Source organism: Python bivittatus, unplaced genomic scaffold (genome assembly GCF_059951505.1).
Source record: "Python bivittatus isolate LINGU-HERP-01145 unplaced genomic scaffold, Pbiv_v1 ctg000020_np1212, whole genome shotgun sequence".
Taxonomy (NCBI): domain Eukaryota; kingdom Metazoa; phylum Chordata; class Lepidosauria; order Squamata; family Pythonidae; genus Python; species Python bivittatus.
In genome coordinates this window covers 111,066,950-111,091,881 of record NW_028277030.1, presented here as the reverse complement: position 1 = coordinate 111,091,881, position 24,932 = coordinate 111,066,950, and the positions used below count along the sequence as shown (strand labels likewise).

At 36.9% G+C, this 24,932-nt stretch overlaps 1 protein-coding gene across 9 annotated transcripts in view; it reads right to left on the bottom strand.

Annotated features, from left to right (window-relative positions):
* The window catches only part of ESRRG (estrogen related receptor gamma), a 439,525-nt gene that overhangs the window by 136,799 nt on the left and 277,794 nt on the right, over positions 1-24,932 (bottom strand). For all 9 annotated transcript variants that reach the window (XM_088146649.1, XM_088146629.1, XM_088146635.1 and 6 more), the window contains one exon: positions 14,642-15,057. In XM_088146649.1, the coding sequence (XP_088002775.1) occupies positions 14,642-15,044 (403 nt within the window). In that variant the 5' untranslated portion in view covers positions 15,045-15,057. The remainder of the gene's footprint in view (positions 1-14,641; positions 15,058-24,932) is intronic.

The window sequence follows — 24,932 nt, the reverse complement described above, 5'->3', positions numbered from 1 at the left end:
TCCCCTTGTGATTAAGTGCATTAGTATCTTAATGAAAATGCATTCTCTTTATTGCTCTCTTGGGAAGTGGGAGGTCATCACACCAAATGCATAAATTGCCATCAGAGACAGCCCAGGCATAATTGCAATTTTGCTGCTCTATGTTTGCTGCACTCCGAGTCTGAAGAAGTCCCCTGAAACATGCACAGATTCTAGTAATTAGCATAGAGTATGCCTGGGACCAGAGCAGTGATGAAATATTTCAGAGTTAATCACACTTTGTAAACACTGATTTATATTGACTACCTTTCTCCAGACTGATGTCTCCTCATTAAATATCACATTAGCAGGTTGCAGGATTGTACAGACTCAAATTCTCCACAACTGCTAACTTAACAAGGAGTAATACTACGTGCAACACTTATATCTGTCTGTTGTAACATATAAATGATGAATTAGAGTGAAAACAATGCATTAAGAGGGAATTTGGTATCTAATGGAAGAGCACAATTAAAAATGTGCAGTGGTGGCATCAAAAGTTTAGGGATTGGGCTAAGTAACCACACAGATGCCCTGATCTCCTATTTCAAGAGAAACTACACACACACACACACACACACATACACACACTACAGCAATTCTATCAAGCCACTGGAAATAAAAATAAAACTGCATTCTTAAGAACACTTACATAAAATTTAATTCCACCAAATCCAACAGATATACCTCAGAGTATATTAAATATAGCAAAATTGATTTAAAATATACCATAAGATCTTTGTTTTAGAAACAAGTGACAGAATACTCATACCAAATTCTAGCAATGCATTCTGCCCTTTTTCTACTCTGATAGACAGACAGACAGACAACCGACCATTGGCAGGGAAGTACTGCTTTTAATATGTTTGCCTAAAGTAAACATAAATTGAAATGTGTTACTTTGATTTTTGTCGTGAAGTTTAGATGTGATATTTATATGAATACTTATCATCCTCGTCTCCATCTCTACTATGACCGTGATGACTGTAAGTCCATCCACACAATTAGTTAACAAACAAAAACTGACAAGAATTAAAACATCTGAGGAAGCCCTTGAGGCCACTGAGCCCAAATTGCTGTTCAATCTAGGAATCCAAATTAGAGCATCCCAGACCGATGGCTTTCTAGTCTTTGCTTCATCATAATTGATAACTCACTTTGTGTGAGATGGGCGGCTATATAAATAAATGAATAAATAACTGAGTTCACTGTAGAACTACCATTAAAAAGGGTTTTTTTTATGACATTAAACCCAAAATCTCCCTTCCTAAATCTTAAATCCATTATTCCAAATCCTACACTCTGGAGTCAGAGAAAACAGGTCTTGATCTTTTTTAGGTGACATCCTTTCAGACATTTGAACAGTGCTATTATATCTCCCCAGCTGCCTTCTTTCAAAGCTAAACATTCCCAGCTCCTTCAATCTCTCCTCACATGGTTTAGCTTCTAGTTTCTTAATCATCTTTGTTGCCCTTCTCTGAACCTCTTCTAATTTCTCTGAATCCTTCTTAAAGTGTAGTGTCCAAACCTGGACATCATACTCAAGGTGGGGCATGATCAAAGCTGAATTGAATAGAATACAGAAGATGGGTTAACATATTGAGCAGTGCCACATATTGAATAGTGCAGCATTCAGATGCAAAGTGGGCAAAGTTCTTTAGATTGGGGGGGGCACCCTCATTGTACTTTTCAATAGCTTCTTAAAGAATGGATCAATAAGCCATAGTTTCATAGCTCACTATAGTAGATTATTGCATGGGAAAGGACAGAAGTCCATGCTTACTTCAATAAGGACAACTGTCCTTGAAAGTCCTCCTGGATATTTTTTCCTTGATGTTCTATAAATGAAAAAAGAAAACTTGTACTAAAAATGTGCTATTCCAAGCACCCTTTGCTATTACATCAATTTTAATTAGAGTTCACATTTCGTGTACACTGAAGATCAAAGGTTTCTTGTATTATCTTATTTTTCTTTTCTTTTTATTAAAACTGTAAAGCCATCAAATTGTTTAGGACGCAAACCTGCTTGTAGGTTCCCAGTCTATACAGCTACAGAGACAATTTTATACAACTTTTATGGCTTGGTATTTTCCCTCTGTGCTTTCAAAGGGAAAAGAAATGGGATCTGAGAGAGAATATCAGATATATTATTGGACGAGAAAACTATTAATGACACAAATTTGAATATGCCTAGTTTTGCTAGTAGCTGGAAAAAAACATTCTGCAAGGAACAATATCAGGCTGGCAGTCAAGGCTTTTAATACAGGAAGCAAGAACGACAGAACAGTTTATAATATCTTCTGACTGTTCCTTTAGAAAACTTATTTAAACACCTTTAGTTTGCAGGCAATATAGTTTTCTCATTTATAGGTTAATACAAACTTACATCTAGCTGACTGAGAAAATAATAAAGGATATGTAACTGAACTGCCAGGGCATAATTTGTAATTTTTGTTTTACACTTTGGCAGCCAAAAAGTTCAGCAACATAAAATATAGTGTGATGTTTTAAAATAGAAATTCTTGCTTCATGCTGACAATGCCATGCAGTAAGATTCACGTCAGCCTGAAGTTTCTATACTTAACTGACATAATACAGGAATGTTTAGAAGTGTTTTTCTGGGCAATGTTTTTTGGGCAATGTTTTTAATTTTATTAAAAGGGCCAAATGACATGTAAATGAAAATACCACAGAGCATCACAAATAAAACTGTAGTCTTTATGAAAAGCATGGACACCCAAATTTAAACACACAGCTGTAAAATAATACAACCAAAGATGAGCTTGAGGAAACAAATGAAAGGATGTTAAAATTGTCTGCAATCTGTCTAACAGTGCCAAAAGAAATAAAACTTCATGTAGTTTATGATAAGCTTTGATATCACTATGGGCCATCAAGTCAGCGTTGACTCTTAGTGACCACATTGATAGATCTTTTCCAGTATGAATGACAATGCTACTATTCACATAAATGTAAAAGAATTCCAAAAGGGTGTTGAATTTTGGATAATCAGGGAAAGTAGGTCATTCCCTCTGACCTATAATTATTGTATAAATGAATGCACATGGGTGTATGTGTACAGAGTTTTAGATATTTTCATAGTTTTCTGAAGTAGCTAAGTTTATATAAGGACAGGGCAGAAGAATTTTGGAAGGAAGGAAGGAAGGAAGGAAGGAAGGAAGGAAGGAAGGAAGGAAGGAAGGAAGGAAGGAAGGAAGGAAGGAAGGAAGGAAGGAAGGAAGGAAGGAAGGAAAGCAGGCAGGCAGGCAGGCAGGCAGGCAGGCAGGCAGGCAGGCAGTCAACAAAGAAACAAATATTATTCTCTCCTATTTTATGTCTAATTGTCAAAGTCAGCTAGTATTTGAAGGAGGATATGCTTCCAGACTATATGCTGATACCTCTCTTATCATAAGCCACTTGGAACACTATGTTATTTCAGGCTCCAGAGCAGCTCAGTTTACTAGGCAGCTCATTAATTCTCCTTGATCTATCCTGGCTATCAATACTTTCTGTGATAAAAAGAAGTTGGTAAAATAGATAAGGAAGTTATCCATATTAGAACGTAAAGGAATTTCTTCCACTACAAAGGCTCCAGTAATGAAGTCAGCTACTATGAATAATGTATATGTGAAAAATAAAAATTTAGGCTTTGATAACAATGTTGAAAGCCTTAGTGCCACATGAGTTAGATGTGTGATAAAATCAAAAAATGAAGCACTGGTTATATTTAATTAGTTAGAAGATGCTGGATCATGGATAGATTGCATCAATAACTTATGCTATTTGTGCTAACAAACAGCATGAGAATGGTATGCCCGAAAACAGGAAGGGTATGAGAATAAAGCTTGTTCAAGCCATATTTTATCTTTTGACTGATACCCATTCAAGTTAATATCACTGGAATTAATCGTACTAAATTATTGAAGAATATGTGTAAGGACAACGTGTAGATTAGGTGATTTCCAACACTAAGATCAGTGCTAGGCAAATAATTACGCATTTTGCCTTATATAAACAAGGAAGTGTGTAGCTATTGAAGAAAAAAAATCCCAGAATAATGTGTGCAATTCATAGAATTACAGAATGTGTGAATTGGAAAGGAAGTTATAGGTCAATAGTCCAATTCCTGCTCAGTGCAGGAACCCACTAAACTACCCAAAACAGCCATCCATCCAGCCCCATTTGAAAACCTCCAGTGAGAGAGACTCCACCATTTACATGCAAGATGGTTCCATCACTACATGAACATTATTTTCAGGAAATTCCTGCAAATTGTATAACAGGTACCTTAGAATTCCATTGTGCAATTACAATAGCAACTGATTCAATATGCATGGAAAGACTATCCTCATCTACCAACCACAAAGCACCCCACGAGACTCTTATTTGCTCAGCTCTAATGTAACCAGCCAGAGTCCTCCAAAAAACTCAAAAGTAGACCATTCATGCCATTAGGCAGAGAGAAATGGCCATTTCAGCAGCAGATACTGAGGCAGAAAGCAGCAGTGAGTGTGTACAACAGGCATAGTATTCAGGTGTGGTAGAAAATATTGTCCTATCTCCAGTTAAAATCAGATTCAACTCCCTCTCTGTTTTGCTTCTGGATATGAAAAGGGGTGTGGCCTTTTCTGCCCAGGAATTATGGTCATCCCTCTACATATGTCTCTTTTCAAGCTTTTTATTTCCTTCAGCAGATCCACCCCGAAATTCTATCTGATCCTCAATTTGAGGAACTAAAGTATTTTCCCTATAATTTGTCTAGAATAACCCATCCTGAATCAGATGTTCCCCTGGTGTTTATTAGATTTTTTCCACTCCCAGAAGGAAGCTTCAGGATATAACTAAACTATAATTTTCTATTTTTAGAGTATATTTTGTACATGAATATTATGTAAAAATATATAAATGCAGGATCCAGGCTGCCACTCAGTGGCGTTTTGCTAGCACTGAAGGAAAGAGATTGGGTCTATGTTTTATCAATTCACCTTTCACTCTGCTATCCTTAGCAACATTTCCTACCTTGTTCTGGAGAACTGAGGGATAACCACCCCAAAACAGCATGGAAACTGGGGGAATAAAAACTGTCACCCTGCCCATTTCCTCCTTCTGTTCATTGAGGGGCAAATATGAACCCAACCCATAGTCTTGATTCCAGTTTAACTAATACTGCATCCCTCAACCGAGAGATTGCTGAAGACTGCTAAATAGGCAAATCTGTTCTTCCTCATTTCCAGAGGGCCTTCAGATAAAGGGAATAATAGTGCATACATTTTAAGTCATGGGTAGAACAGATGCAGCCTGGGGGCCACATAGAACCCACCAGCACCTCTTTTCTGTCCAATAACCCCCCACAATGGATAGAGAGGGAAAAAGCCCCCCCCTTTTTTTGCATTTGGGGATATTTAGAGGGGCTTAAGGGGAAAAATAGTTATCTTAAGCCTTGCAAAGACATGTATTTCATCCCAGCTGTGTAGATAATTGGTTGGATGATGCCCAGATGCTATGCATTTTATTTTTATATTTTATTTATTTTACTGATTGATTGATTGATTGATTAGTAAATAATGCTTTGGATGTTTGATAAGCACAAGACAAGCACCTCTACACTATTCATGAAAGGCACCCATCTTTTTTTCAGACTCCTGAACAAACCTGAAGAACATTATGATTGCTTGAAGGAGTAAGCTCATTAAAACTAATGTGAATCAATAAGCAACCCCAGATAGACTGTATAGCAAAGAGGTGTTCCATTTAGGCATATGGGAAAGTCCTGAGTATTGGGGGAAAATGTTCTTTAGTAATGAGAAAGAGAAGACACACAAAAGAATAATTTACATAATAATTACTTAATTTACCATCACCTACGTGTTATGTGTTAAGTAGCAAGATGATGCCAGCCCTAATTTGAAACATACTGAACAAAAAAATGATTTCTGAAATAAATGATGTATTGTAAATATATACATTACTAGTAATAGCAATAATACTTAACATTTATAAATAATATTTTGATTTTTCAAGGGACGTCATATTCATAATCTTAGGGGACATTCTTAGGGAGGAGGTTGACAGATAGCAACTTGTTCTTCAGCTATAAAAGTCATAGATAAGGTAGCATCTACATCAAGTGCCTTCTGTCTCAATCAGAATTTAAATATTTAAAACAATTAAGAACATATTTAAATACCTCTAGTTAGATTAATGACTTGCAATACAATAAGCCATTCCAATTAATTTCAACAGGACTTTCTCCAGATAAGTGGCTACGAGGGTTAGCACCTTGAATGCTTGATGTATCTATATAAGGGCTTTCTTTATTAGATGACTAGCTTGCTTATTTATATCTCACTTGTTCTACAATCATTACTGAAAGTTTAAAAGTTTAGGGAGGAGAGAACTTGTTTAGTACTTGGTTAATCAATTTTGAGAAATAGGGTGAGACAGGTAAAACAAATCTGTCATTTCTTCTTTAAACTGTTCTTGGAAGGAAATGCTGATGCAGACTTTTTTTAAAAAAAAAACTTATATAAGGACGGTGAATTACTTAATCAGGTAATGATGAATTGGGGTTACACTTTGTGTCAGGTTCACTGGATGTCTGCCATGTTTGTACTGAAGCCAAGAACAATGTACAGCCTTTTCTTTTACTTAAAAATATTGGTTAAAAAAATCTGCAAGCCCAAATAACTGATTTGATTTTCGTGTTCTTCAAGGCAATCTTTTAGACCTGACAGGATAGTATCAACTGAGCACTGTGTAAATGTAACCTTTGGAGGATACAGAAATTGTGGGAGGCAGGAAACAAAGCATTTTTTTTTCTCATTTGAAAGGTAAGCTTATCTAAATTTACACAAAACGTTCCACCGTTGTTGATTATCCTCCTGATCGAAGGCGTATCATATTTATCACAAAGTGTTCAGAAGGTTTCCATATCAAATTGTTTTAGAAACTGATAAACACGGCACCCTTTAAAAAGTTCATTATTCTTCAGCTGCAGAGGACATAACAATTAGTTACAATGGCTTCAATGCAGGCAGATGGATTTCCCTACCCACAGATTAATAGCATACCTCTGGAAGAAACTACTACAGTCACCAGGCATCCGCCCAAACCCCCAAAAGGATAAATTTTATCTCAGTTGATTCACTTCTAATTTAATGCTGATATAGGAAATGGCAATTATAAATCCACAGTTTACACTAAGTTCAGGTTGGCATCTTCTTGCCATTATCATTATCACAGCTCAATATGTGTCTAAGAAACAAGCTTAAGTTCTACAGTTGTTATTTTCTGAAATTGGTTTTTTTTCCAGAACAGAACTTTAGTTTCCCTATACCTTGAGGAACAGTTCATGATTGATAATGGAGTCATTCTAACTAATCTGTGCAACATTTTTAGGAGCAGCCTGTCCCCTCTTGAATCCTTCAAGTGTATTGACTACACCTCCCATAATACAGCCACAGAGCAGCAATATAGGCAAATAAAAAGAGGTTCTGGCATTTTGTATTGTCGAAGGCTTTCACGGCCGGCATACGAAGGCTGGTGTGGGTCTTCCGGGCTGTGTGGCTGTGTTCTGGAAGTTTTGTTTCCTAACGTTTCTCCAGCACCTGTGACCGAATCTTCAGAGAGCAGGAGCACAGACAGGAGCAGTTCTCTCTGTGCTCCTGCACTCTGAAGATGCCGGTCACAGATGCTGGCGAAACGTTAGGAAACAAAACTTCCAGAACACGGCCACACAGCCCAGAAGACCCACACCAGCCTTCTGGCATTTTATTTGTATTTTGTTGATCCCTGTCACCCTGGATATCAGGGCTAGAGTAGCCATTGGAATGAAGATGTTCCATGGTTCACAGGGACTTTGCTTCTCAATAGTCTAGGGAGAGAAGAAGAGGAGGAGGAAGGAGAAAAACACCAATCAAGAGGCAAAAACTGAAGAAATTATATTTGAGGAATGGGAACAAGTATAAAATGATTATAGCATTTTTCTGACCCTTCAGGAAAACAAGCCAATTTTGGTGATAGGGGTGGAGGCTGAGTTCTAAATGATCATAGAGCTTCTCTAATTTAATATTGGAAAATTTGGTAATCACTAAGGGGGAACAGTGTCTTTGCCAGCATCCTGAAGAACCTGGGTGGCAGTCCAGTCAATTTCATTTTTGCCTATCAGTTACAATTTGATTCAGTACAGATAGTGCCCACTTTAAGAACAAGTTCCATTTCCAAGGTCTGTCCTTAAGTCAAATTTGTATGTAAGCCAGAGCAGTATTATCATCTAATACTGTATAAGTAGTATTATGTAATTAATCGAACCATTGTGTATTTAACTCAAATTATTGTGTATTTAACTTGAATTTTGCTACAATAGGCTCCATTCTTAACTATGGGTCATCCTTAAACTAGGTATTCTTAACCCGGGGACTACCTGTATTAATGTGCACTTAAGTGTTGCTACAAATATAACCTTTAGAAAAAAATATGTTAGCTTCCTAAAAAGGGGGAAAAACACCTTTAATTTTGGAGCACTTTTGGTGGCCAAAAATAAATACATACATACATACATACATACATACATACATACATACATACATACTGGCTATATATTCCTAACTGCTATTACCAGTGTGCCGCTCCAAGAACTGTGTCTATGTGGAATGCATGGGGAGAGGATTAGTTTATATGCATAGTACGTAAATAAGCAAGTGAATAAATACATAGAATGAAAATGTGAACGAGATTTCAAATGTGAACAAAATCTGTACTATACTAATAGGCATGTATAGTGCAGATTTTGGCTCACTTTGTGATCCACTACCAAACTGTCTTTCCCTGCCTTGGGCTCTTATCAGCTTGGTAGCAACTGAAGTTGGGGTCCCACTTGGCAGGGTGGAGATGAGCTATTCTGGGCGGGGAAATCAATTGGCCAGTTCACTACGGAAACATTGGAGCTAAGATTAATTTTAAGTATGAATAATACAATTAAGGAGAAAAAGTGACTCTATGGAGTTTCTTCAACAATGCCTGTGTCTTTTCCCTATGAAACCAATCAGTAACGTACCACTCTCACAGAACAGATCCAATCAACACTAGCATAGCAGGAGAAGCAATCTTATACACAGTGAGACCCACAGCAATGGGTTATATCTTGCTGTCTCATACTTAGCATATGTTCAGCACATACTTTCCATGCAAGAAGAACCAAATTCTATTCTTGACATCTCAAGGTAAAACTTGGAAAGATGTTTGCCCATAAAGCTGGCAAACTACTTGGTAGTTACTATATTCCAGCCTTCTCAAACTTTGGGCTATCCAGATGTTTGGAATTACCATTATCAGCATTCCCCTTACACACAATACAGGTATATGAGAAAGATGGGATATGTCTTTCCACACATCTGGATGGCTGCTGTAAACAATACAACATTGGCAGACCATTATCTGATTCAGAATAATGTATTTTCCCACGTCCCATCTCTTAGGAATGCTAGCCAGCCGCTGAACCACAGCCTTTTCTTGCACAAAGAACTATACTGCCTTGCAGCCAATAAAGCAAGACATGTGCAAGACAACAAACTCTGTCAGTAAGTTAATTTAATTCCTCTAACACCACAATCTTTCCAATCTATCAGTTTGCAAACAAATGAAGGGTGATCACGTACACAGTGGTTGGAAGGGGCAGCAGCCACTAAGATGGAAGCACCTCTTCTACTTGCTCCACAACACAGTTCCCAGTGTAGAAATCAATGAGCTGTATGACAACACTTCCTAACTGAACTGTGACAACAAGCTTAAATAGGACTATCCTTGAAAACAGTCTGGGATTTGCAATTGATACAAAGCTACAGTACAGCAATTAATTGGGATGGGTAGTATGGATAATACACCCCGAATTTTGATTGTTCTGGCTCAAGTGTTCCTGGGCTTTTATGCATGTGCTGTTTATATCATGCTGCAATAAATGTAGTATTTGGATTTTCAAAGAACTAACATCTCAGCAGGGAAATGATATGTGTGTTGTTGAATCAAATTCCTTCTCCTCCCATAAGCAGGTTTCCATTCCTCCAACATTCACAAAACTAATGAAAGTCTTCTAATTACAACCACACAGAGGGCATGAGGACTGCCATGCCATAAACCTATTCTAATATGCTTGCCATCTGCAATGATTAAAAAGTGCTATTCGGCTGTAGCTTTAATGGAGGTAATATCACAACAGGAATAACTAAATGTCCATATACTATGCATTTTATATGGATGGGAGTGGTTAGGAAGAACTAGGATTATGGGTGCATAGAAAGTGAAGCTACTGGTTACCATTGCTTCATTAGATATAAACTAGCAATTTCACTAATCTGGGGTTGGCAAAAAAGAGATACCATTCCTGGTGCTTCAGAGTTCTCAAGCTGAAAGTGACGTCTTCACCAGAAGAGTTAAAAGAGGATAAGCACCCCTCTCCCTGACTAAATTTCAAGCAATGGTTATGATTCTAGTTATTCCTGCCTACGAAATTACCATTCCTGAGATCACCAAACGGATGCTCTCCAGCTGTGGTGGAATTTAACTCACCCAATTGCCAACCAGCATAAAAGTTGTGCAAATACATCTGGATGAAACTAGAATGGGGAAGGCCTGCCCATTCTTTCTCTCACACACACACTTGGCCAATCAACTATAGATTAATTTTAGAGAATCTGGCAAAAAAAAGGAACAAGCTACCACAACATTATAGAGGCTGACACAATCTAGCCAAAATTAACAGCTTTCAAGTCTTATTAAAGTCCAAGAATGGAATGACCAGATGTTAAGTCTCCCATGAGAACTGTTCCATTTGGCAAGCTTTTTAAAAAATATTATCCTTTATTTTAAAAAATGTCACCATATGATGCCAAAGGTTGCTACAAAAGCTAACCCTAGTCATTGATATGATTTGCTTGTGGGCCTAAAGTGATGAGTGAGCCCAGCCATTGTGCTTTATGCCTTAGCATTATGTATGAACCAGGAATGTATGGCTTGTTCAACAAACTATGGTTAATACAAATAATGGCTAAAACAAACTGTGATTTAACTGGTATGTGAACTTATCCAGTGGCTTTCATGATAAAATGTTATTTCCCTAATTATTTATCATTGTGTTAGTTCTATCTAATTAGTCTTTTGATGTGGCCAAAAGCTGGAATACACCCGTATCATGATTTGCTACCAAAACTATTGTCAACTTTAACTGGTCTCTACTGCATAAAACACTACAGCATAAAATGTCACAAGTCCAAAGCTCATTGAGTTAGGCAGAATTAAGTTTATAGAATTAGCATTCTGTAATAAAGGGACATCTTTCTCTCTTATATTTCATGGGCATTATGTTTTCTGCTACTGCCAGTAAAGAGAAGATTTGGATTTTATTTACTTATTTATTTAAAGCATGTCATTTTTCAACTTACTAGTGAGTACAAATAAAACTGACAGGCTGCAAAAATCAATGTGCTATTTTTAGAACTTGCTATTTTTCCTTCTTCAATGAGGTGAAGTCAGTTTGGGGCAAGATATAACTTGAGGGGAGTAGCAACACATTTGAATGAATGGGATTACAATCGTGCACATTGATGCAAAAAGAGGAAGGGGCATAATATATTGACTGTAGGTGTTATGGGTTGAAGCATGCATCTTCAGGCAGCCTTGTTGTAGTCTCTCTGTTTGCTGCTACTATAGATTACAGTTATTTTGGTTTATTGCTTTTGTTTTCAGCGAAACAGAAGTTGACCAAATCTAGGCAATTAATTTGGCAGAAACACCTACAACTCAAGAAAAAAATTATTCATTTGGGGGATAAGAAGTACTGTGGAGTCCTCGATGCTCTCTGAGCTTAGTTGTTTGCTTGCAGACATTTCATTATCCAACTAGGTAACATCATCATACAGGGTAATGAAATGTCTCCAAGCAAACAACCAAACTTTATCATAGTCGGGTAATGAAACGTCTGCAATCAAACAATCAAGCTCAGAGAGCACCAAAGACTCCACAGTTCAACCCTGAGCTACAGATGTTCTCTTCTATAAGAAGTACTATATTTAAAGAAATAGGAATAACAATCAGAAGATTCAACATTGTCTTTATCACCTTGCATCCCAAATTCCTAAAAAATATTACTAATTATAATAGTAGTATAATTCCATACTTTTAAAATCTATCCACCAATGTATGAACTAAAGATTCTACCATACACTATATTATGACACCTTTTATCCGTAACAAAAAAATGAGAATGCAGTATTTTTGATGTTAATCTTCCCCTAGTATGCTATAACCTGGGCTTTATTTTTCCTCCTCACAACACAAACTCGGCTATTCTGATCACCAATATTTTTTTGTTCTCAAACCTCTAATCACAAGGCTCTTCTTTCTACTATAGAAGATTAAAAATCTTTCTGGGATAACTAGGCAGAAGTTTCTTCAGGAAGTCTTACATGAATTTCCAATGCTTCATGGTCACTGGCTTTCTGTTTTAAAACTGTGAAGAAATTTTCTCCAGACTAGTTTGGATAGTGACCTGTTTTGTGCTCTGTTTTATTTTTGATGCCTCCGCTTGAATTATCAAGAGCAACGTGTTCTCTGCAGGGATTTTCTGCAGCTTAGCAGGGAGGGATCGTAGCTCAATGACAGAACATATGTTCTGCATTCATAAACTCCCAGGTTCAATGCATAGCCTCTGCAGTTAAGTTAAAAGTGTCAGGTAGCAGCTGATGGCAGATCTTTCCATAAGCCCCTGGAGAACTGTTGCTAGTCAGAGTAAGTAACACTAGGTTAGATGGACAAATAGTCTTAAGGGAGTTTCCTATATTTCTTTTGCTTTGAGTTTTTTTGTTTTTTTCTGGGTTAATGTCTGATAAATGGCCACATAAAAAGATTATACAGAGGTCTGGGACTGATGACATTTGGGTTCTTGTTTAACTTATAATTGTACAAAAGATACACTGGAATCTGTAAACATGTATTAGACTTTCAAGACTTGGTTAGTGCCTGGAAAATTCTAGCCTAACTTAGTGGACTTACCAAAATGGGACAGCAGGAATGCAGAGAACGTAAATATGTATGTATTATCAACAGACACTATGAGAGCTAGAGATAAAAGGAAACCCATGTTTTCTCTTCTGTGACAGTGGCACTGAAAGAGAACATGAAGGGTTTGAGAGCTGACCAGGTTTAAACTCTGAACCACCATTCTTACTAGCTAAAATATTCTCAAGTAGCATATACACTACCATTTCTTGACATACAATAAAGATATAACCTCTAGCAATGTTCATCCTTGTCTTTGTGGAAGCCTGGTGGACACTTCCTTTGTTCTTGCTGTTGTTTTAACTAAGGAGAGATCAAAATCTTCTCTCTTATTTTACTAACGTCATAATGGATGAAGCAGGAAGGGACTAATCTGAAACTCTACGTATTTGAGATGGAATATAATCATATTACTCAATAAAGAACTTTCTCATAACATTTTCATAACACAGACCTATAACATCCTCAAGAAAATCACACTGCAATCCAAAATCTATCTTACATGAGGATGTCAAAAGTTCTCACAGGAGAGAAATAAAATTTCATGAGATTTCATCGAAATCACCAGACATTATTGTCTTCTTTGAGATTTTGGCAATCTCACAGAAAAACTTGGTTGGATTCTCACAATATTTCTGCAGTTTTACTTATAAGGTGTCTGGGCTAGCATACAGAATTGCTTGATGGTACCCAGAGCCAGAAAAATGGTAGATCTTGTCATAGCTATTAATACTCAAGCTAGACCATATCCATAAACAGAACTACTTAAGGTAGGACATGCCAATTACCTTGGAAATAAAATGTAAGAAATCACGCAATAACCTGATTCATACATGATAAGCTATACCATGGTTTGTTTGGTTTTGACTTAGCGTGTTATGTGATCCTACTCTTTATGAGGTATGGTTTAAGGCTTAGCATCTTGTGGAAACTGAGGCAATTAGATAAATTTAATAGAGCCAAACCACAGCTTAGCACAATATGTAAGCTTATCTGCTGTAATGATAGGAGAGCAATGACTACAAATATTTAAGATTTAGCTGAAACATTTAAACTGACTTACAGGGCTTATTTGCTAAAAACTAGTATCAAAGAGGTAAATTAATGTGTTAAATTATAAAATATATTTTGGAACTGAAGTCAGCTTGGTTGTTCAAATATGCTTTTAACATACATACATACATACATACATACATACATACATACCATAAGAGATAGACTAAAGGGCAAGATATGTATGACAGAGGGTATCAGGAGTTATGCTACTGGAAAGTTGTCTTAACTCTTGGAAGGAAGTTTCCTACATCCAAAGAAGAGTGGGTAAGAAAGTAAAAAGGCTTCTATGGACAAGACACATTAATCTAAACTTTTATATCAAAATGAAGGTGGCAACCTAAACTGTGCAGCCTTCACTCATATAACACTATCAACAGACTACACTGGAGCCTAGCACAAGCATGATTGGACCTAGTCAAATTGAACAAAATGGTTTCATAGAAAACAAAGTGGGGGCGGGGAGAGAGAATTGTGCTGTAGTTTTCTTCAGCTAAGAAAAGGGTAATCAAGCACTGACCTTGAATTGTCCTCTTGAAGAAAGCCTTGCAGGCCTCACATGAAGCCACACCATAGTGATACCCTGATGCAATATCACCACAAACCAAACACAATCTTTTGGGCATTGAGTTCAGCATGTATTCACACTTGGTTTGTGAATCTTCAGCAATGGTACTGGAGCAATCATCATATCGTTTCCTGACAGACCCATTACCCCCAAGACCTGGGGCTGAAGAGTAGAGTGGTGGTGAATCTAGCCCATTCTGATGTCCATTCATGGTTGAACTGTAGCTCCCACTGGCGTCAGAGGAGCCACCAGGGCTGTGATGATTGATGCTGTCCGTCAAGGAGGCGGGGCTCGATGGTTCCGTCTTGATATATGACGAACAGCTAGAATCAATGTGTCGATCCTTGCTTGACATTCTGCAAAGGAGCCTGCATTGTAAAGAGAGTGAGAGAGAAAGAAGTTTCTGTGCATTAAAGACAATGATCTTTAAAGGCAGTGCTGCAAGGGCTAAAGACCGTACATCATTCATTCATTAGTCAATACCTCTTGTTTTACATGAAGGTAATCAGCATAAGGACATAACAGAGCTGTAGCAAAGCTTCAGACTGGCTGTAGACAAAAACTTTAAAAGACATAATACAATTTATTTTTGAAGCTTAGTCCCTCCCTTTTTCAAATTTCCTTCAAATCACCTCTGCAAATTCTAAAGTTGTCATATACAGCAACAATGAATTCAATACCACATTGTTCTTAGAACTTCTTTCCCTTATGGCAACACATTCACCCTTTCCACTAACATTAAAAGCAGAGAGAATCAAAACTCTTTCTGCATATTTCAGATGAATGTTTTGCTCAGTAAATTCTTTTTTGCCAGCAAGTTTCACTAAAGCATAACTGTATTCTCTATATTGATTGGATCTCAGTATGAAAGAATAAATCATTTTTAAAGAAATTTATAAAGAGATTTTTGATCTCTGATTGCAGCAGATAATTAAGCTTGATTTCTGTTTCATAAAATCTAAATGGAAGAATTCATCAGCTTTGTCTGCAATTACATTTTAGCTGTTGTCCTTAAGATTAATCAATAATAATGCACGCATCCCATATAACTGGAAGACTGTATGATGTGAAAGCCAATATTTGACTATTTTTAGAAAATTCTGCTCTTCTTGAAAGGAGCAAACAGAAGTTTTACTTGTCAGATGATGAGATCATTGATGTCATCTTATTAAAAAGGAGGTATTCAAAGTAGTAAAAAACATCTGAACTTGCACATTTTTTGACTGTCAAAACTGGGAAAGAAGTTGTGCTAAGTGGCAGATTGATTGCTATGTGCTTCTTAACTGAAGAGACAGTGCTGTCATGGCAAACACCATACTAACGTACCCTTTGAAAGATTTTCAAGAATGCAGTGAAATCTGTTTCACTCACAACAGAGGAAAATTTGAGTTGGGTCAATATTCAACAAAAAATAGCTTCTAATCCTGAACAACGTATCAGCCTGACTGATTCTTCTATCTCATTTTTATTTATTTGTTTGTTTTTATTTATTTATTAAACGTACACCACCCATCTCCCCCTATACTAAATTTTAGGTGAAAAAACACTACAGATAAATGGGTGGAGTTCTCCACAGGCTTCATGAACTGTTACCAAACTTGAACATGTTACCTTTTAAAAATATGACTGTTTAATCAAATTTGGAAAGGAAATGTTGCAAGGAATCTCTTAGCTTTCAAAACTTTGGTTCTATCTTCTCAATCAGCCAACTGTCTTTTGTCATGATTTTTTACATATATATTGGCTTATTTCAGCAGAGTCAAGAAATATATTTATCTTGTTCAACACATTTGCAACATAAAAACAGCCCTAAAATCCTTTTCAAAAACAAAGTATAGCTGAAATGAATGTGAGTTCCCATATTCCTTTGTTAAATCAAGGTTCTTAAAGGCTAAAAAAACCCCATCTATTATCATTTATATACTTATTAAGTTTCTAAACTGTTAAGCAACTCCAATGGGCAAATGACTGAACTGTCATGTTGTTTTAAAAGTACTAATTGATTGCTCAGAAATATTAAATATGGCGAGTTTGGTCTAGTGGTTAAGGCACCAGGCTAGAAACCAGGAGTCTCTGAGTTCTAGTCCCACCTTAGGCATGAAAGCTGGCTGGGTGACTTTGGGCCAGTCACGCTCTCTCAGCCCAACTCACCTCACAGGGTTGTTGTTGTGGGGAAAATAGGAGGAGGGAGTATTAGGTATGTTCGCTGCCTTGAGTTATTTATAAAAATAATAAAGACAGGATAAAAACCAAAAGAGGAAGTGAAATAAGATCCCACTTGTTGCCCAACCTTCTAACAAAGAACTTGGAAGGGGGAAAGAATTTTTTAGCAAGTTCATTTACAGACTTTGCTAGTAAGTAATAAAATGCAGCCCTAAATATTTCCTGTAAAGAAAATTAACACATAGTAAGGTTAAAGCAATCATATTAAAATTGCATTCAGCATCTCAAGAGGCCTGTCTTTTCTGTACCTGCCTGGTCACCGTCTAAGGTGTAATGCTGATTTCTCTCTGTCTTGCCTGTGGTGAAAGGACAGCAGTCTGTGCAACAGACAGGGCCACAAGGCTCAGATGCCCCTTTTTAAAGTACCTCTTGAGAGTTTCTAAGGAAGATTTTTCTTCATCAGTTAATATATGGTTTAGCAGAACATGGTTTTAATAATTAAAATTTAATCTGAAGTTTGTTTATTATCTGTTTGGCCCATTGTCTGCAGCTATTTGCATTTTTTAAACTACGCATGGAACTACAAGCTTAGTATTTGTCACATCCACCTTGATCACTCTTCTCCAGAGGAAAAGATGACACAGGATGAGAACATGGCACTTGGAGTGCCAATTTGGCTTAAGGGTTCCAATCAAGATGCAAAAGCTGAAGCAGATCTGAAAGTCCAAAGTCAGCCATAATATGTAGTACTGTTCATCACAGAATTTGTCACCAGTTACCTGGATATTATCTTAATAATGAGAAATAGAATCAATATGGTATCCAACTAAGGAAAAAGCCTTACGAAAATGTGGCTTTCCACTATCTGAAGAGGAAAATGTTTCAGATGCCTTGCATTCAATCAGGTTTCCTCTCCATTTTCTGCCTTGTGGTTACTAGTGTAATTAATACATCTGTAATTAATAAATCCCTCATTCTTTTGTTTTTCTTATTCTCAAACATTGTTCTCAAGACCATTTGAAAGATAATGGATCACTACTCAATTACCACAGCCCTATGAATTCCTTTCAGCGTAGAGTTCTTACACAAGTAAGTAGAGTTCTTACACAATTTATTAATTTATACTGGTTGGACAGCTCTTAAATACATTACAATCAGGGGATACAGTGAGAAGGATTAGGCTACTAAAGCTTGGCTTTCTTGCTGTCTATCAGGAACACGTCTATGTCTTCATTTTGACATAGGAATGTACATATCTATAATCAGAATATCAAATAATTCTCTCACAATCTAGTAATTACAGAACTTGACTGTAAGTGTTGGATACCTCTGAGTAAAAATGATCTACCTTTGAAACAATACAAACTGTTTTAAAACTAAGTTTATATTTAGGAAGCCACAGATTTTCTTTCTTATGAAAAACTCCATTTTCCACACAGGTTTTTTTTTTTTTTTAATCCTTGATAAGAATGGAGATTTAAGACACGTGGGATGATTTTTCTTTTGTTTTGAAAAAATGGGGTAAGGAAAAGATCCTGTGCTCAGTTCTCTGGAATGGGCCATGTAATTACTCCTGAGCAAATTAACTAGAAGGACAACTGCTCACTCACTCACTCACTCTCTCTATCTACACACATATATACATACACTTATATCTGGATCCCCCACCAAGTTCTACTTAGCCATTCTCATCACTACATCAACCTCATCTTGTAAGAGAGGTAATGCACATTCCTTGGAGCAATCTGTTGTAAAAATCTATCCTTGGCTACTGAAGGAAAAAAATGCTATATCAGAAAGTCCATTAATGCCACATAGATGTATTTCCTTCTGTTTAAAATTTGGGTAACACTATTTAAGCAGCAAAATGGTAAGTTCCACTTGTTGGAGACACATATCATGAACTTATGTGTGAAGTTTGGTTCACAGTAAGCATATGAGGTCCTAGTGGTTATGACTTAGCATTACCCGGAACCAGACCCAAACCGTGTCTTAACTATAGTTATTTGTGTATGTATATATTAGATTTATATTTTGCCTTTTGCTTAGGTGCTTAAGACAATGTACACAGCACTCCCTCCTACCATTTTTCCCTACAACAATCACCCTGTGAACTAGGTTGGGTTGAGAGAGAGTGATTGAAAAAGCCACTCAATGAGTTTCTTTGGCTGTGTGACTTTGGGCCAGTCTCTTTCTCCCAGCCCAACTCACTTCACAGGGTAGTTGTTCTGGGGAAAATGAAGAGGAAAATACGTAAACCCAGCTACATAATGATATAGTTATTAGGTTGGCATATTATACTAAGGCATAGTTTTATCATGGTTTATTGAATAAGCCACAATTAATTTGGTTTACATGTTAAGCCAAAACAAAGAAACCACATTTTGGTCTGGTACAATATTTGAACCCAGTTATACTATTCTACTCCAAGACACTCTAGGAGTAAATGGTAACTGAAATGTACTAGCAATAGCACCACTATATCACTAACATAAAAAGGGGAAAAATAGGAGACAACAAAAAAGAGAAGTATAATTCAAAATCCCTACTACCGAAAATTTTGTCCTGCTCCCTGAAAGTTAATTTATTTCTCCCATTTTCATTTCCCATAAATGTTGCTAAAAACATTCCAGTTGCAACTAGAATAGTACTAATTTGTGTATTCCCAACCTTGGGGTTCCATCCAACATGCTGATGCCCCTATCTTGTTTTCCAGTGGTTCTGTTTTGGCTATAAACCTGTTGGCACTCATTATCTGAGCTTGCTATGAGAGGTAGTGACAAGTAAAACAGACCTCTATAACAGAGCAATTATTTCCTAATCATTACTTTCTCATTACATTTGAAGTTACCTTATACACCCCCAGTATAAGAGTTCAAGCTTAATTCGTATTTCTTCTACCAGATTTCCTGCAGCCTTTTTATATAAGTCTGAAATATTAACAACTGTCTATAAATTCAATTGTCAGCCAGTGATTTTTATTCTAGACCTCACTTCAATCTAAAATTAGAGGCACTAAAATTCACATTAAGTCTAAGAGGAATGTAGTGAATAGAACTTTATTTCAAAAAGAACACTTTTTTTTGTCAGAAAGAGCTATTCTCACAATGATGGCTTTATCTGGATTCCTAGTCTAATTCCACATTGTACGGTTAATACGGGGGGGTTAGGTCACAAGAGATTAATAAAAATATAAATGTAGCTAACATTTACAATGAGAAATAGTATGTCTCATATTTAACTGCACAGTATTTATTCTGAAGCTCTGGTAAATTGTTTTCCTATTTATTGTTTTTATTTAACAGATTGTACCTTACAGGTATACCTTGTAAGGACTGAAATCAATCCTTTGTTCTTCTAACAAAGGGGCAAGGAAAAGGATTTTTGAATAATTCTGTCAAATGTTTGGAGTTATTTTGTAAATGAGATAAATTTTCACCCTGTTTCAACAAACAATTTTTCCTAAAAGTCTTCCTTGTATAAAAGAGGGGATTTTAATGTTGTGTTTATATATGCAATTTGTCTTTTGGTATGTATGTTGGAGGGTATTTTAATTTTGCTTCTTTAAAAAAAAGGACTGAGAACATGTTGTAGACAAATGGTGGAGATCTATAGGAAAACAAAATATGGGGGTTAACCTATGTTTCGTACTCTTAGGAACAAAGGACAGTATTTCCCAACTCAGCCTGAGATTTGTACTCTTAAAATAACTAGAGGACATCAGTTTGGAGAAGACCAGTATAAAAAAGATGACCATGTGGATTTTTTGCCTCCTATACCTGGTATTTGTAAAATAGCCAGGATTCTATAATGTTTATTCCTAGTCTAATTCCACATTGTACTGTTAATACCGGGGGGGGGGGGGGGGTTAAGTCACGAGAGATTAATAAAAATATAAATGTAGCTAACATTTACAATGAGAAATAATACGTCTCATATTTAACTGCACAGTATTTATTCTGAAGCTCTGGTAAATTGATTTTACCAGAAACATGAAATGGTAATTCATATGAAAAAGAAGCCTAATCCTTTCATCTATATAATGAAAAGACAAGGATCTATAAGCTTAAAAAATTATATAGCACAACAAGCAAGTTTCACCATTCTTCTAATAACAAAGAAGATACAGATGCTGTGTGTAAATAAATAAAAGCAAATAAAAAGAGCACATTATGGACTTTTAATTCTTTTTTCCCCCAGGTACTTTTCTTCCATTTGTGTCTTGCCATATTTTAGACAATAAAGGACTTGCATATGGAAAGAGGTTTTTTAGATCAGAAGAATAGCATGGGGATATTTTGAGTCATGTCCTAGCTAAGTTTCATCTGTACTGGCCACCACCTTCTTTTCAGCATTCTAGATGGGGACTTTTGCAGCACTAGGGAGAGATGGCAGGAGTCAAACCTGAGCCCATCCAAAGCATATGCTCAAATAGCGAGCTATAACCTTATTTCCTTCAGACTCTTAAAATAATTAACTTGCAATTTGTACCAACAGCCATCAGCCAGATAATGAGGACTACCTAATAAATAGATTTTATCATAATAAAGCAGTGTGGCAGAGAAATGGATCTGATACTGTAACACTAATAACTAAGCAGGGATTTAATATATATTTTAAACTTATTTACTATATTACAATACAATCCCATTACAAGCTGGTCTGGACAAATATCTTCTTTCTGCCAATGCATTCCAGGAATTTAAAAAGCAACTTATGGTTTCATGGTCACAATAGAGATGGGAAGAGAGACAAGAACAAATTTAAATACCGTAGTCACTTTTTGGGAAGGCATTTCTGGGATGGCTCCACGAACCATGCTAATAGAGAAGCATATGTTCCATCCTTGATCACCACTCAGAACTGGTACAGTCTTCAAGGTTCAGTGTAAAATGTTGCATTAACCTTTAAAGCCCCCAATGGCTTAAGGTCTAACTTTGAGAGACTGCCTCTCCCATTACAAGCTGGTCTGGACAAATCCATAGGCACTTTTGAAGAGGACTCTGGTTTTAGAGAACCTACTTTTGCATTTCTCCCAGGCTACAAAATGCAGCTTTGCTCCCACTTTCCCATTTTCTCTAAAAAAAATCTAATATTATTACCTGGGGGGAGGGGGCATGGGGAATAGCACTGTTTTGCTCTGCAAGACACCTTGCATATTCAGCTTGAACAGAAAACAGGCATAGAATTAAGTAAACAAAATCACAATAACTTAGTCTGTTGGCAGGAGAGGAAAAGAACAGGAAGCAATATCTAGGTCAGTATTTCTTGATCTTGGGAACTTTAAGATGTGTGGACCAACTCCCAGAATTCCCCAGCCAGCCTTGTTTCCCAAGGTTGAGAAACACTGATCTAGATCTTGGACAAGACTGGCTGGGGAATTCTGGGAGTTGAAGTCCACACATCATAAAGTTCTCTAGGTTGAGAAACACTGATCTAGATCTAGGACAAGACCTTTTCTTTCTCCTGCTTCCCTCAGCTGGCTGCAATCTTTCTAAACTCCCATTCATCCAACACTCCCATCTATTTCTGCCCTTGCAACCACCATCCTTACATGCCACATTATAAACTGCTATTAGGGACAATTGGCCATGAAGCAAATCTAGAGTCAAAGATGACTGGAAAACCCCCTTAAAACATGGAGGTATATAGCTAGGGCTGTGGGATAAGTAACTTTTCTTGGTCCGTGGTTTCATGTGACATTTAAGACCATGTGTTGCTCCTCACTTTTAGAAAATTGCTGCCAAATGGCTTGTTCATTATCAATGACTGGTCTGGTCAGCAAAGCCAGTCACAAAACACTAGAAGACAAATTGATGCATTTCTGCACTACCATTTGATCTAGCCCTTAGGATGATTTCTACCAAGTCAGCTTATTGTTCTCTTCTTCTGGATAGATGGGCACATTTCCAAACAAAGTTCTGAGTAGCAGGTACCACCATTTTTATAATACTTATGGAATTATTATAGGTTCCAGAGGCATTCTGTTAAATAGAGAAAATGATATTGCCTGTCACTTCGCTTTGCACATGCCAGCATTCTATTTAACTTTTTTGAAATCAGTCTTTAAAAAACTACTCTCGGTAGGGCAAGAAGCCTGATAGGTGCTAAGGAAGGAGTTTATTGCCATACTGGTGGCCATGGAAATTACTGCCGGTGTAGACACTATCAGCGCAGAGTTCAGTGTCAGATTCTGCATGTGACAACTTCCTATGGGGATGCTGGAGGTAGAAAGGCAACTCAAAGGCATCCTTTCAAAGGTAGCAAAACAAAAAAAATCTTCTGTTGACAATATATTTTTTTTGTACATCACATTTCCAAAATATCTTAACAAGGGCTGCTGAAGATTCCAGTGATAGCTATGATTAATGGTCCCTAGCCACCATAGAGCTAAGGACCAAAACCCCATTGAGGACATCATTGTTGGAAATGAACTGAATTTAAAAGAACAAAGTTCATACAATGAATAATACTTACTATATTAACAGAATTACAGAGAATACTAGAAATAAAAGCATATTGGCTAATATTCTTACTGTAACCTTGCTATATGAATATCAATAATACAGAATACATTTAAACCTCTAAAACATATTAAGACATTCATGTCACACATATGTACCCTAAGTTCACATAGCCCAAACAAGTTGGAACAATATTTAGTCATCCATAAAGTATTATTCATTTTACTTATTTACTCAATTAATCTCATCTTCCCAGAAGAGAACGGGCAGTTATGCTTAGAGTAGTTCCACACTGAAATCAGCAGGACTTAAAACAGTTGGAGCTAAATGAGCCCACTAACTTCAGTAGCTGTACTCTTAGCATGACTAAATCTCAAACTAATAAGGTACAGACACATCAGTATTAAGTATATGACTATAGTATAGCTATTTTAAATTTGTGGCACAAATAGTATACTGTGCATAGAGGAGAAGAAGAAACAGCAGCAGGATGGAACTTGTCATTTGTACTTGGAAAAAATAAAGCCAACGAAGAATGAGAAAGTAAAGACCAGGATCCAAAGAGTGATTACTTCTTGTGAGAGAAGACAGAAAGCCCAAACGTTGCTTTCTGTGCCCCAACACACTGCTCACCTCAAGGCACTCACTCGCCAGCTCTTGTTATGGAGTTGAGTTACAATCTCAGCTGAGCTACTTTACAATGAGCACTTTTTTTCTGCTTCAGCTAATTGCACTCTAGCAAAGTGGCAAAATGTGAATCACTTAGTGGGAAAATGGGCACCAGCTGCTATTGTCAGAGAATGGCAATGCCGAAAAAAAGGAAAGCGACTGAATGAAGTGTCATGTCAGAAATCAACGGTGCAACGTGTGATTTGAGAAAACATGACTACTTTACAGAGACAGGGTGTCATTATGGCATCACTGTAATACGATGCTTTGACAACTGCTGTGTCTAACATATCATCATTGCATTAAGGTGCACTGGCTTAGTTGGGAAAGGAATAGAAAGGTTTTTTTCCCCCTCTTTTAATAAGGAATATCTTAAGGGGTGCCTGGTTAACCTTAATGGATGAGACTATTACTAAACATAACAAATCCTATCTCAAAAGGACATTTCATTATATTAGGATTGTCTTTTAATAAATACCTATATAGAAATAAATAAGAACTTTTTTCTTATTTAATTTATATGTATGTATGTATCCAGAGCAGCTGGATTGCGTAGTAATTAGAGCACCACCCTTAGATGTGGGAGACTGGGGTTTGTATCCCGGATGGTACCTATCTTACCAGTAGGGGCCCTTGGGCAAAGACCCCCTAATGCTTCACCTTCCTACCTTGGATATGACAGTGACACCAACTAAGAGAGTCATGCCAGTTCAAACATTGCTTGGATTAACAAGGTCCACACCAGATACTGGGGAATCAGGACAATCTGACGATAAGCGGACTACTGGAACAAACCATACATAGATGAGACAAGAGAATCTGGAATTGATGGAATGCTACCACAACAGTAGACCTAATGAGAGAGGATATATGAAATGTATGCAGGAACTATGGGTGGACAGAAGACCTACATCCACACTAACTGAGAAACAGCTAGTTACCCAACA